The 13150-nt window shown below is 38.1% G+C and overlaps 1 protein-coding gene across 50 annotated transcripts in view; it reads right to left on the bottom strand.

The window, feature by feature from the left end:
• obscnb (obscurin, cytoskeletal calmodulin and titin-interacting RhoGEF b) overlaps window positions 1–13150 on the bottom strand; it is an 86294-nt gene that overhangs the window by 30553 nt on the left and 42591 nt on the right. For 40 of the 50 annotated variants that reach the window (XM_049480823.1, XM_049480814.1, XM_049480812.1 and 37 more), the window contains 10 exons: window positions 12550–12816; window positions 11348–11614; window positions 10619–10885; window positions 9123–9389; window positions 8747–9013; window positions 7470–7739; window positions 5822–6091; window positions 4362–4640; window positions 2592–2849; window positions 26–292 (listed from right to left, as the gene is read on the bottom strand). In XM_049480823.1, coding sequence (XP_049336780.1) covers window positions 26–292; window positions 2592–2849; window positions 4362–4640; window positions 5822–6091; window positions 7470–7739; window positions 8747–9013; window positions 9123–9389; window positions 10619–10885; window positions 11348–11614; window positions 12550–12816 — 2679 coding nt within the window. The remainder of the gene's footprint in view (window positions 1–25; window positions 293–2591; window positions 2850–4361; window positions 4641–5821; window positions 6092–7469; window positions 7740–8746; window positions 9014–9122; window positions 9390–10618; window positions 10886–11347; window positions 11615–12549; window positions 12817–13150) is intronic. The other 10 variants (XM_049480776.1, XM_049480791.1, XM_049480790.1 and 7 more) reach the window with 10 other exon arrangements.

Raw genomic sequence — 13150 nt, 5'->3', positions numbered from 1 at the left:
TCGTATATAAAAGCATCATTATTACCTTGAACTGAAACTGAAGCGGTTGTTAACTGGTCTCCAGCATCACAGGTGTAGTAGCCGCTGTCCGCTGGTTCCAGGTCGTGGATGTGGAGCTCCTGAACACATCCGTCTCTCTTCAGCTCGAATTTTTTGCCGTGTTGCAGCACAATGCCTCCCTTACGCCATTCCACGCTGGGGATTGGTTTAGAAAGTTCACAGCGCAAAGTAATCGTATCTCCTTCAACAGCGTCCTGGTTCTGTAGCTCTTTGCAGAAGAACGCGGGCAGTCCTGACGATCAGTGCAAGAAGAAGAATTAAGAATTAAGATCACCAGTGATTTTCAAGAATGTAAGACATGTTATGCTCTGCTACTGCAAAGAGTGTGAACCCGTACAGTGTTCTTTGTACTTTTGCAATAAAATTTGACCTGAAATGTGATCAGATCTTGATTCAGTTTCTAAAAACACTTAATCATGCACAGTTTTTTTTTTTTATTCAAGAATAAAAAAAATCATTATTCACTACATTAAATCTGGTCTTTAACACACAAATCTATAAAAGTGCACCATGCAATTTCATCAAAGCGATTCCCAAAGACCTCAGGAAGAATATCATAAAGATATAAATGTTTTTCAGGCTAAAAGAGATCTTTCAATAATTTCTGAAGATCCTGGCCTCAAACAATCCACTGTGGTTTGTAGGCAGATGGTAAAAAAAGAGAAAAAGAGAGAATTCAGCTTTCCCCCGTTACTCTCTGAAGAAGTGTTCACCCAAGAAGAAAAAGAAGAAGATAAAAAGAGAGTTAGTAATGTTACAGAAAATATATATATATGTTATAAGAAGTCATAAAGAAGTCACTGTAACAAGGCTACAATCAAGCACATACAGGCCTTTTTTAATGGCTGGATACCAAAAAGTGCAAAAAGTGCAAAAAGAACACTAATGCATTTAAGATCAAGTGAAAATAAAAGGTTATAAACCATTAACAAACAGTTATATCACATGAATAAGAATGTATCAAATAGTGATAATGTGATTCCACATTCATTTATACTGTTAAACCGCAGATTTTACTAAATACTATTCTTACTTTGTCTTTTCCATCAGTCAGCATTATGTTACATATCTGTTAATAACTTTATATGCTATACTTATTTATATATATATATATATGTTTTTTTTATTTACTAAACTGGCATTCTATATTATTTATTATTATTAGATATGTTTAAAATGTTAGTTTTACTGCTGTTAATTCTATTTATGTGTTTATTAAGTGCTTATTAATGTTTTTTAAAGTATTTACAACTCTGTTATGAACTATTTATAAACCCTATATAAAGGAGCCTTATTTTAAAGTGGTACCAAAAAATGCTATTTTTAAAGGAACACTAAAAAAACACAAATTTGAGTATTTTCCCTGCTTATTTAAAATGACGATTGACTATACATGACTATATTAGCATAGTTTAATGTGTAGTTTCAATGTTTTATCACCATTTTCTTCATAAGAAGCACAAAAAAACTAAAAATATATACTATATCTGTATCAGGTTCTTACACCTTGTGGTTACCAGAAACTAGAAAATAGGAACCTCTACAGCTCCATTTAGCTTAATATATATTGCCTATATCATTCACCTTCACAGTGTGAACAAGCAGGTCAGTTTAGCTCCGCCGTTAAAATAGCAATCCTCCAAAATCAGAGTGCACCTGGCCCTGACTGGTTTATTTCACTTTACACCCAAAATTATACCCACCCATGATTAATTAAGATTAAGAATTAGTACATGCCTTTTGCACACTTCCTTTCGAGCCGTGCAAGGTGTACTTTTCCCGTCGTTATGATAGCAAAGACACGCCCTGACACTGACATACCCTAAAATCAAGCTGCACATGGCAATGTTTGGTGGCTTGCCTATAAAATAGCTAAAATAGGGCCCTAAATGTTTAAACATTTATTTATTACTTACAAAATAAGTGATACATAATAAGTTAAAACAAGCTACGTAGGACGAACCGTTAGCAAATAGCGCCCTGGCTTACCGCAACACTCAGGGTTTCTCAGTGTAGCGCTGTCGGGCGTCATTTACTAGCGCTAACCGTGGCTAGCCTAAGCCTAACTGCAAATAAACGGAAGCACTTTACTCACCCAAATAAATAGTTTTCAAGAGAGAAATCTTTAAAAGATATGACTTTAAAAGGAAGTATTTTCTAGGAAATACAGTTTTGTTTACTTAACTAAATAATGAATCTATTATTTTTTTTTACCTATTTCTGAGTGCATAGATTTTTTTAAAGATGATTTTAAGGGCTAGTTTAAGTAGATTAAGATCCTATTTCAGGTCAAAGTAATGCAGAAATGTATAAAACTACAAAGTGTTCACACACCATCTATTGAGAATGTATGCCCATCAGTGTGAATATAATATTAAAAGTATGTTAGGACAATCCTCTTTGGTTAAAACCAAACCATGAACAGAATGAATCCTTTTTTATTTCAGATAAGCAGATGGAAAAAAAGAGGGAAAAGAATATGAATCAGTTTTACTGGAGCTGAAACTGGAACCGAAAGCAGCTGAGTTTACCTCTTACAGTAAGAGTGGCGCTGCTCTGTACGTCTCCAGATTTGCAGGTATACACCCCTGCATCCGATTCTCTCACTCTAAGGATACGCAGCTGGTGGACGGCTCTATCCTTGTAGAGGAGATGTCTGTCTCCTGCCTTAATCAACAACTCATTCCTGTACCAGGAGACAGAAGCCTCGGGGTCGGAGGTCATGCAGGACAGTGTGACTGTCTCTCCCTCTTTGGCAATTCTGTCCAGAGGTTTCTCTAAGAACAGGACTACAGACAGGAGAAACCCACAACTAAGTGCTGCATCATCATCAATCCAACATATGCCGTGTTTTTCGCACTATAAGCTGCACTTAAAATCCTTTAATTTTCCCCAAAAACCATCAGAGCTGCTTATAATCCGGTGCTCCTTATGTATGAATTCTACCAGTCAGGTATTAAGGAGCAGTAAAGAGCCACTCTACTGAAGGAGTTTTAAGGGTGAGTTTTAGTAAAGTTTCTCAAGCACTAAGGCTGGAGCAGCAGCATTAGCATTAACCGTTAACCACGGCGCTAAGCACTAGCTCTTTCGCCTTTCAGAGGTGAGTGTTATCGGCCTGAAGCCTGCTCATAACCCTGGCTAGCACTGCTGGAGCAGCATTATCATTACCCACTAACCTCGCTAAGCTTAAGATTTTTCAGCTTTCAGAGGTGAGTACTATATCAGACTGTCGTCTGTGTGTTTACCGTGTTAAAACAGTAAAAAGGTTACTTAAGACAAACTACTAGCTAATATCACCCTGGCATTTACTAGCGCTAACTGTGGCTATCCATAGTGGAAATCTGTAAATCTAAGCTTACTATATAAAAAAGGAAGTGCTATACTCACCCAAATAAACGGTTTTCAGAGAAAACTGTGTAGATTAACATCAAGCACTCATTTAACTTTAAAAGAAAGTATTTTTTAAGAATTACAGTTTTGTTTACTTAACTTAGCTTAGCTTTACATGTCCTGCTGAATTAGAAGGAAAACATGGTGACACCCCTGTTCCTTACTAGTGTCGAATCTGGTGCGTCTTATGTATTAAAATAGACCAGATAATCGATGTTTATTAATAGTGCCCCTTATAATTTGGTTCGCCTTATAGTGCGAAAAATACGGTAGCCTAAACCTAAATCTAAATCATCCAGTTCTTTACAATCAGGGTACATACCATACATCAGTTCATGCAAATAAAATGCTCATGCGGTGGTTAGAGCACTGGTACAGCTAACCAATTTAAAATATTAAAAGATAGAAAAAGATATTGTTCACTATTTCAACAGGGCAATGCCTGTCTACAAACTTCCTTCTTGGAGCAATTTTGAGTATACTGTTTTAGTATATTGGCAGTATATAAGTATTTGAGTAGTAATCAAGTCAATCACCAAGCAGCCAATGTATAATGTATTATTTATTAATATATTAATGTAATGATTTTTTTTTAAGCTTTGATCATCCTTTATTAATCAGCTTTTTAATTTTTCTTTTTACATTTTACAGTCTGTAATGTTTATTGAGTCTATGTTAATGTACCCGTATATTGTAAAGTTACTGATAACTTTTACTCACACTTTACTCATATCTCAACATTTTGGACCCAAATCAAAGGACGGCCAAAGCATGAGATAAAACACACAAAGATAATGCAGAATGAATCAGATTGTGAGATTAATGTCTCAGAGAGCCAGTGATGAAATAATGAAGGCTGATAAGAGCTGATTAGAGCTGATAACAGTGGGAATCTGATGAACCTCCGTTACCTTTGGGTTTCTCCTGAACCACCAGGCAGGCTACGCTCTTCTCACTGCCCACCACAAACGCTACATCTCCTGAATCATCAGGAGTCACCATTCTCAGAACTAGGCTGTGCTCCCTCCCTCGGCAGCTCATCTGATTTAAGTCATTGTTCTGCAGGTGATTGGAGCCTAGCCACCACTCAGCGTTAGATACTGCGGTCTGGGAGACCTCGCACTGGAACACAGCATCCTCACCAGACGCCACCGTTACGTCCTTAAGCTCTCTCGTAATTCTCACTCGCTCTACATAAAGAGATAAGAGGGCAATAAAGCCAACTCTTCCAGTGAATAAGAAAAAAAATGTGTTTATATATACAAAAAAAATGAGTGAACAAGAAATGAGTAATAAATTTTCCACCTACAGTGTTAGTAGAGAGGAACTACTTATTTTTGGTTACCGTATATATATAGTATCTCTAATGTATGTAGGATATTTAACCTTTTCCTTATTATTCTAATTCCAATGTCTGAATATTTGTAAATATTAGTTTAATTTTAAAGTTCACTGCTCTTTAAAAGTGTGTAACTTAGGGGTGTGACTAGATCTCATGATGGATCACGAGGATTGCCAGGTCTGTAAATAACCCTCAAATGGGGTTGCCAGTTAAATACCGAACCCTCATTAGGGGGATTATTATAATACGCCATGAAATTATACAAAAGAGAAGGGTTGTTGGGTTTATGGAGGTTTATGGTAAAACTGGCTGCAGTATTTTACTGCATACTGTTTTGTATCATACTGTATACGATAAATCATATATATATATATATTCATAATAAGAGAAAAAAATTCTCTTTGATTCACATCCATTACAAGACCAGAACAACATATTTATATTATACATTCACCTGCAGTTTAGAATTTTGTAAGTTTCAGTCAAAGCAAATATTTTCAATCATATATTTCAACTTTTAAATAAATTTATTATTAATTAATTATTAAATTAAATTAAATTATTATATTATTTCGTCTCATCACACCCCCAGTATATAACTGCATTATTATGCTTTAATTCATAGCATATCATAGTGGCATATTTTGTTAATTGAAAATAAAACTGTTTATAGCAATTATTTCTGGAAAACTTGTATTTTCATACCCTAATATCCTGTTCTGTTTTACTATGAAGATTAGCAACAGAGAATGAGTAATACATATTAAATTATAAGTATTATAAATACTTATAACATGTCTATAAAATGTACAATAAGTTTGCGTAACATGGAAAAATGTAGTAATATAAAGAATAAGATACAGATATAGATGAGATTTAAAAAAGAAGAAGTGATGTTATATACTGTACCTGTTCTTATGTGAATATTCAGAATGATAAGAGTGAGTTGTGAGTTTTTAAGGAAAAATAAGAAAAACTAAAGAACTGAAGAATTAAAAGAAGAGTACTGTAAATACTTTAAATAATTACCTTTCACCACCAAACTGGCTTTGCTCTGCTTCTCTCCAAGTTCACATATATATTCTCCAGCATCTTCCACTGATAGCTTGTGAACAGTGAGTGTTTGGATTGCACCGTTCCTCTGAAGAGAATACTTTTCACCATCAGACAGAACTTTCTTATCCTTCCTCCAGATCACTGGAGCTTCAGGGACTGAAGTTTCACAGCTCAGTGTGGCGCTGTCTCCCTCTGTAGCCTCCTGGCTCTGCAACTCTTTGGTAAAGGAAGCCACAGGAGCTGCTAGTGAGGCACAGAGAGACAAGAACAGGGTTAACAAACAGGAATTTCTAGTATTAGTATTAAAAACTCGAATTTAGAAGTGATGGATGCTGCTGAAGAAAATATTACATGAGGCATTTCCACATTTAAACAGGTTTTGGGAGACAGGTAGACATGACATCACATGAAAACAGACGTTTACCACACTGTAAGTCATATATTTATGATGGATATTGTCAGATATTATCATAAAAAGATCAATATATACTTGGATTAGTCACCTATTACCTAAACTGTATTTTTCACGCTATAAGGTGCACTTAAAATCCTTTAATTTACAATAAAAATCATCAGTGCTTAATCCGGTGCATAATCCGGTGCTCCTGTTTTTAGTGAAGTTTCTCCAGCACTAAGGCTGGAGCAGCAGTATTAGCACTAGCCACTAACCGCAGAACTACACGCTAGCTCTTTCGCCCTTCAGAGGTGAGTGTATCGAACTTTATTCTGCTTGTTTACCCGGTTAAAACAAGCTATGTGGGACAAAACGCTAGCTAATATCAACCTGGCTTACCGGAACACTCAGGGTTCCTCAGTCTAGCGCTATTAGGCAGCATTAACGTCCCGCTAGCGCTGCAGTTAGCGACTAATGCTGGTTCCAAGTCGGTATTTACTAACAAGGAAAGCACACAACAGCATTGAGCTGAACAACACAAATACAGAATATATAAATAAATATTCATATATAAATATATATCCACCCTTTGTAAGAGGCCCCGAGTGGTCCAGTGGTCTAAAAAAAGCACTGCCAATATGATCAGGTAGTTCGCTGGTTCAAATCTTGGTCATGCAGCTTGCCATTATGCTGCCGGAGCCCCGAGAGAGCACAGTTGGCTCTCTCTTGCTCTCTCTGGGTGGGTACAGTACAGTAGATGGCGCTCTCTCTTTCCCCTCCTCATCACTCCTAGGGTGATGTGGATCAGCACAAGGCTGCGTTTGTGAGCTGATGTATTAGAACTGCTGTATCAGAAAGGTTCAAAAAGAGGCGGAGTCTGACACGTGTCGGAGGAGGCATGTGCTAGTCTTCTTCACCCTCCTTGAGATATAGGGATATACAGCTGAGTAGCAGCTGAACTGGTGAAATGGTCAGATAAATTGGGAAAAATATGGGAAAAAATATAAATCTAAAGCTTAGCACAATAAGACAGATATAAGAAGTCTTATTTTTACAAGTGACAAGTTCTGATGCAGTAAAACCTGCAGAGGAACAATTAACAGTCTTTGACGTCTATAATCATTCTTATTTTGTCCCTTCGCCGTATCTGTAAAAGAGCTGAATCTATAAAAGAGAAATCGATGAGACTGTAATTAAGAAAGTAGAATCTTCAGAATCCGACTTTACCTTTCACCGTGAGACAAGCAATGGAGGTGTGAGGTCCCACGTGGAACGTCACGGTGCCCGAGTCTTTCTGCGTGACGTTTCTTAAAGTAAGTGTGTGTTTTCTGCCCTCCGCTCGGATTTCATTCATCTGGTTGTTCTGGAGAGGAACGTCCTGAAGCATCCACTTAACATTCTTGGCATTTTCATGAGAGACAACGCACTCAAAGATCACATCTTCTCCTTCATCCACAATGAAGCTCTTCAGTCCAGCTTCTACCGTTACGTCAGGCTCTATTTAACATAAATTATCAACGTTAGCTTTCATACTTTCTGATAAACTGTTAGAGCTGCTTGAAAACTGTTTGTAAAACCTTTGAAGTTTGTGTATTTCTGAATAAATATGACCTAAAACCACTCTAAAACACAATTCATTGTACAATCAATAATGGCAAACTGTCACAGCCTAGATGCAGGTACTACCACCACCATGTTTTACATATAGGATAAACTTTTTTCTGTTTTCTCCAAACATAATCAAAATTGATCAAAATTCAAAAAACATTGCTCAGAGTAGTTTTCTGACACAAGGACTCCTCCCGCACAGCTCATAGTTTGCACCAGGAAGACTGAGCAGAATGAGGAACAGCTTTTTCCCCAGAGCTGTCTCCCTCCTAAACTCTGTCCATAGCAAATACTCCTCACCACCATTCTGATTAATAATTTACCTACTTTTATTATTTTTATCACATTCTATTATCATGCGCTGACCAGAAATCACTAAAAACTACTAGATAAATCTTTTTGATTTATCAAATTTTCTATTTAATTTTAGTCTTTTTTGTCCTTTTATTTATTTAATTTTTTAATTATTTTTCCGTCATTAATTTTTTTTATAATCTTAGTGTTATTTTACCTACTTCATTTTTAAGTTCTCTATTTCTTTATTAGTGTTGCTGACAACATTGATGATTGATTGACTGATTTTTGTCTTATATGCCTAAACTTGTTCTCCTTATCTACTTTAGGATCAGTTAAAATCTGATTTAGGTCACTTTTAGGTCAAATTTCTGCAGAAATACACAAAATTCTTGTACAGCCACTGAACAAGCTCCACTGTGGATAATTCAGAGATTCAAGGAAAGCTTTACTTGTTCCAAAATTCACCTACTCAAAGACTCAAACCAGTACCAACATTAACTGATTAATTAGCTAACGAATAAAACATGCTCAAATACTCAACCAGGCACAAAACGAACACCGTTTTAAAAGAGGAAAAAGCTGAAGGCGTCTGTTCCTACCCTTCAGAGAGAGCAGGGCGGACGTCACCTCATGCCCAGTGTCACAAGAATACTCTCCACAGTCTGCTTCCTGTAGCCGGTAGATGACGAGCTCCACCGCGGCTCCAGCCTGCTTTAACTCATATTTACTGCTGGACTGGAGTATCTTCTTCTCTTTTCTCCAGATAACCGGAGCTCCTGGTTTAGAGAGCTCACACTGGAACACCGCATTCTCCCCGAGCTCCACTTCCTGCAGGATTAAAGGTGTCCGGAACAGAACTGGCTTCGCTGTAAAAGATGAAGATGAGGGATGATGAGGGAGGATGATGAAGGGTGATGAAGATGAGCATGATTGTGATGAAATCGTGAAATCGACGGTTTACTCCAGTACTCCTACCCTGAACTGCCAGGCGTGCGGTGCTCTGGCGGTCTCCACTGTCACAGGTGTATTCTCCAGAGTCCTCAGGCTCGAGATTATGAATGATCAGCTGGAAGTGATGCCCATCCTGCTTAAATTCATATTTGGCACAAGAGCAGAGCTCCACCTCCCCTTTACGCCACTGAACAGCAGAGCTTGATTTAGAAAGCTCACAGGACCAGGTGACACTTTCCCCCTCCACCGCCTTCTGGTTCTTCAGCTCCTGGATGAAGAGCGCTGGAAGAGCTGATGATTTAAATAGAAGATAGAAGATAGAAGAAACCGGGTATAGAATAATTTTAATTTAAAGCTTAAATTAAACTGTGAGAATAAACTGCAAGAAGATCACGTGCAACACCAGCAAGAACAGACTACTACTTCTGCTTCAACCTGTGCCATCAATTAAGGCTACAAACAAAAAAAACAAACAAAAAAAACCCCAAAAACAAGGAGGGTTTATGAGAATTTACACTATATATTTATATGTACTGAACCTTTAAAGCTGTCCTTCTGCTAAAATCCACTTTTTCTAGTTGTATGTGAATTACAGCAGGTCTCACATACAGTAGAGTTGATTAGGATGCTGCACATGATGAAACTCTTCGAGTCGATCAGGAAAAGCACTGTGTATATATCAAACCGGAAGAAATGCCATCTCCGTCTCATCAGATAGAAGCTAAATAACAGCGCTAGGAACAGCATGCAGTTCATTCCTGTGTTATTTGTGCAAATAACACATCAGTGTTTATATACTTTACCCAGTAATTCAGAGCTAAGAAACAAATGGTTAGAATTAGTCTATGGAGGAAAAACACCACCAGCCAAGTACAATTGAGATAGGTAGGTGTTTAGATGTTAAGATCAGTTCTGTATACACTAGTTAAAAGTAACTAGTTTTGTTCCAACTACCTGAGCAAGGTGGATTTTTACTTTTTGGATCTGGACTATCCACCTCTGTGTGTAACTATATGTTTAAATAGGATCTCTGGTGGATTTAGTGTTTAACAGAGACTCTAAGACTAGGTCAGTATAGGCTGAACTGCACTTAGCAGGGCATTATTACACATGTTGTAATTTAAAGTATGAAACATATGAAATTGCAAAGACTGATATTATCAGAGGCGATATGTCAAAATCCTATTGATTTTCCCTGCCCACTCCTCCACTAGACTAAAGCAGTGCTATACCGGATCACCAGAGCACTTTTTTCCTTCTCACAAAAACCAGCTCACATAACATTCAATCACACAAGAGACACAACTAGACCTTTTAAAATGAATAAAAAAAAAAACGATGGAATGAGACATTTAACAATACAAACCTTAAACTATGAGCATCAATAAAATCTACAATTATATTCCACTTCCTACCATTGATCTTTAAGTGCGCCGTGGTGGAAAGTAGTCTCAAAGACATTTCTCAGGTGATTATAGTTTAGAGAGCATCTAGCAATAAAAAAGTCCAATAGTTCCTACCATTGATCTTTAAGTGTGCCGTGGTCTTCTGGTCTCCACACAGGCAGGTGTACTCTCCAGCATCTTCAGGCTTCAGGTTGGTGATCTTCAGCTCCAGAGAAGATCCGCTCTGCTTGATGGAGTATTTTGGTCCAGACTGGAGCAGCAGAGTTCCTCTCCTCCATTCCACAGAACCTCCAGATTTAGAGAGCTCACAGTTCAGAGAGACACTGCTGCCCTCAGTGCTCTCCTGATTCTGCAGCTCCTGCCTGAATTTCACCGGCAGCGCTGAGGAGCAACAAGCGGAGAAGTGGAGGAAAGATTATTACCATCCCGAACCAAAAGATACCAAAAGAAGGAAGATCACACCGCGACCAAAACATGAGAAAACATCAACCATCACACAGATAAACCAACACACAGAATCCGGACAGACAGAATCACAGAGACATTAAACAGAGTCACACTGTTGTCCTAAAGAGACACAATACTGTATAAATACACTCCATAAATCAGCTCTTTAATCAGCTTTATAAAGAGAAAATGCTGCAAATAATACTGATTTAAGGAAACCGCAGCAGATGTAGCTACACTATGATTAATCCTGTTTTATAAAGAGAACAACGAAAACAACAAACAGCATGAAAAGATGAAAACAACAAGTGAAATCAATCCATCAGTAACAGAATTCAATTCCCAAGATAGAAGACTAATAAAAGGAAACAGATGCAATAGAAGTAAAGCTCATACCCTTCACGACTACAGTGGCGGTGGTCCTCTGCTCTCCACATTCACAAGAATATTCTGCACTGTCTTCAGGAACTACGTCTTTTATATGAAGCTGATACGAGCTGCCCTTCTGAATCGTTTCATATCTGCCTCCTGATTTCAGACTTTCTGCTCCTTTCTTCCACTGAACTGTCTGTCCGGGTTTTGAAAGCTCACACTGCAGTACGAGCTTTTCTCCCTCCATCACCTCCTGCTTCTTCAGCTGTACTTTAAAACTGGCAGGAAGCTCTGAAGACAATAAATAAGCAATGCATCAACAGAAAGATTCATATCAGGTTTAAAAAAGGAAATAGTACAGTATTTTGGTCTCTTAAATCTGTGCCCAAGCTCAATATTCTTGGTGTTTTCTGAGTGATTCTGTACCATCGTATAATATCGGAGACAAGGTATAGCAGTATATTATCTTTTTTGTTTCCATACACATGATACGACTAAACAGCATGGTAGTGTATCAAAACTGAAGACAAGACCCCTCTGAAATCTGAATCTAGTGTGCAGCACAAGCAAAACTACCACTTCCGCTGCCACTACAACCATATGGAATGTCCTGAAGAAGAAAGTCGTCACTGGTGTACTAAGTAACAGATAACAAACAGGTAGACTTAAGAAAAACACAGCAGTTAATGAAACAGAAACATTGTGAGATCTGTAAAGATCTGTGAGTTCCTTTACTTAGAGTGTTTTTTCCTTTGCTTGGTTTGGTTTCACACAGGTATTCACCTTAAACACACCAAAATACACACCAATAATAAACCATCAAAATAAGAACATCAGAGTCTCCTCTGATTGGTCAGAGCCGCCTGGCATATGACACAGAGCACAAAAAATATGCTGCTGAGCTTTTTAAACACAGTGTTTTTTTAATGGGACGTGCAGCAGCGTAGACATACTTGTAGTGAATGGAGTCACAAGGCTGTGTGAGCAGTGAACGCTGCACAGACCGCGCTCTTAGTGTGTAAACAGCATGGAGCAGCAGCAGCAGAGACAGCGTTTGTTCATAGCTGTGGTAATTAGTGTTATCTGGCTAATATATCATACATATCGATTAAAACGGCGGCCTTAGGATGAATAAAAAGACCAGGTGGAAAGTAGTCTCAAAGACATTTCTCAGGTGATTATAGTTTAGAGAGCATCTAGCAATAAAAAAGTCCAATAGTTCCTACCATTGATCTTTAAGTGTGCCGTGGTCTTCTGGTCTCCACACAGGCAGGTGTACTCTCCAGCATCTTCAGGCTTCAGGTTGGTGATCTTCAGCTCCAGAGAAGATCCGCTCTGCTTGATGGAGTATTTTGGTCCAGACTGGAGCAGCAGAGTTCCTCTCCTCCATTCCACAGAACCTCCAGATTTAGAGAGCTCACAGTTCAGAGAGACACTGCTGCCCTCAGTGCTCTCCTGATTCTGCAGCTCCTGCCTGAATTTCACCGGCAGCGCTGAGGAGCAACAAGCGGAGAAGTGGAGGAAAGATTATTACCATCCCGAACCAAAAGATACCAAAAGAAGGAAGATCACACCGCGACCAAAACATGAGAAAACATCAACCATCACACAGATAAACCAACACACAGAATCCAGACAGACAGAATCACAGAGACATTAAACAGAGTCACACTGTTGTCCTAAAGAGACACAATACTGTATAAATACACTCCATAAATCAGCTCTTTAATCAGCTTTATAAAGAGAAAATGCTGCAAATAATACTGATTTAAGGAAACCGCAGCAGATGTAGCTACACTATGATTAATCCTGTTTTATAAAGAGAAC

The sequence above is a fragment of the Astyanax mexicanus genome, chromosome 6 (genome assembly GCF_023375975.1).
Source record: "Astyanax mexicanus isolate ESR-SI-001 chromosome 6, AstMex3_surface, whole genome shotgun sequence".
In the NCBI taxonomy this organism is placed as follows: Eukaryota; Metazoa; Chordata; class Actinopteri; order Characiformes; family Acestrorhamphidae; genus Astyanax; species Astyanax mexicanus.
Note: the sequence above shows the minus strand (reverse complement) of the source record. Positions and strands in the feature narration are given on the sequence as shown.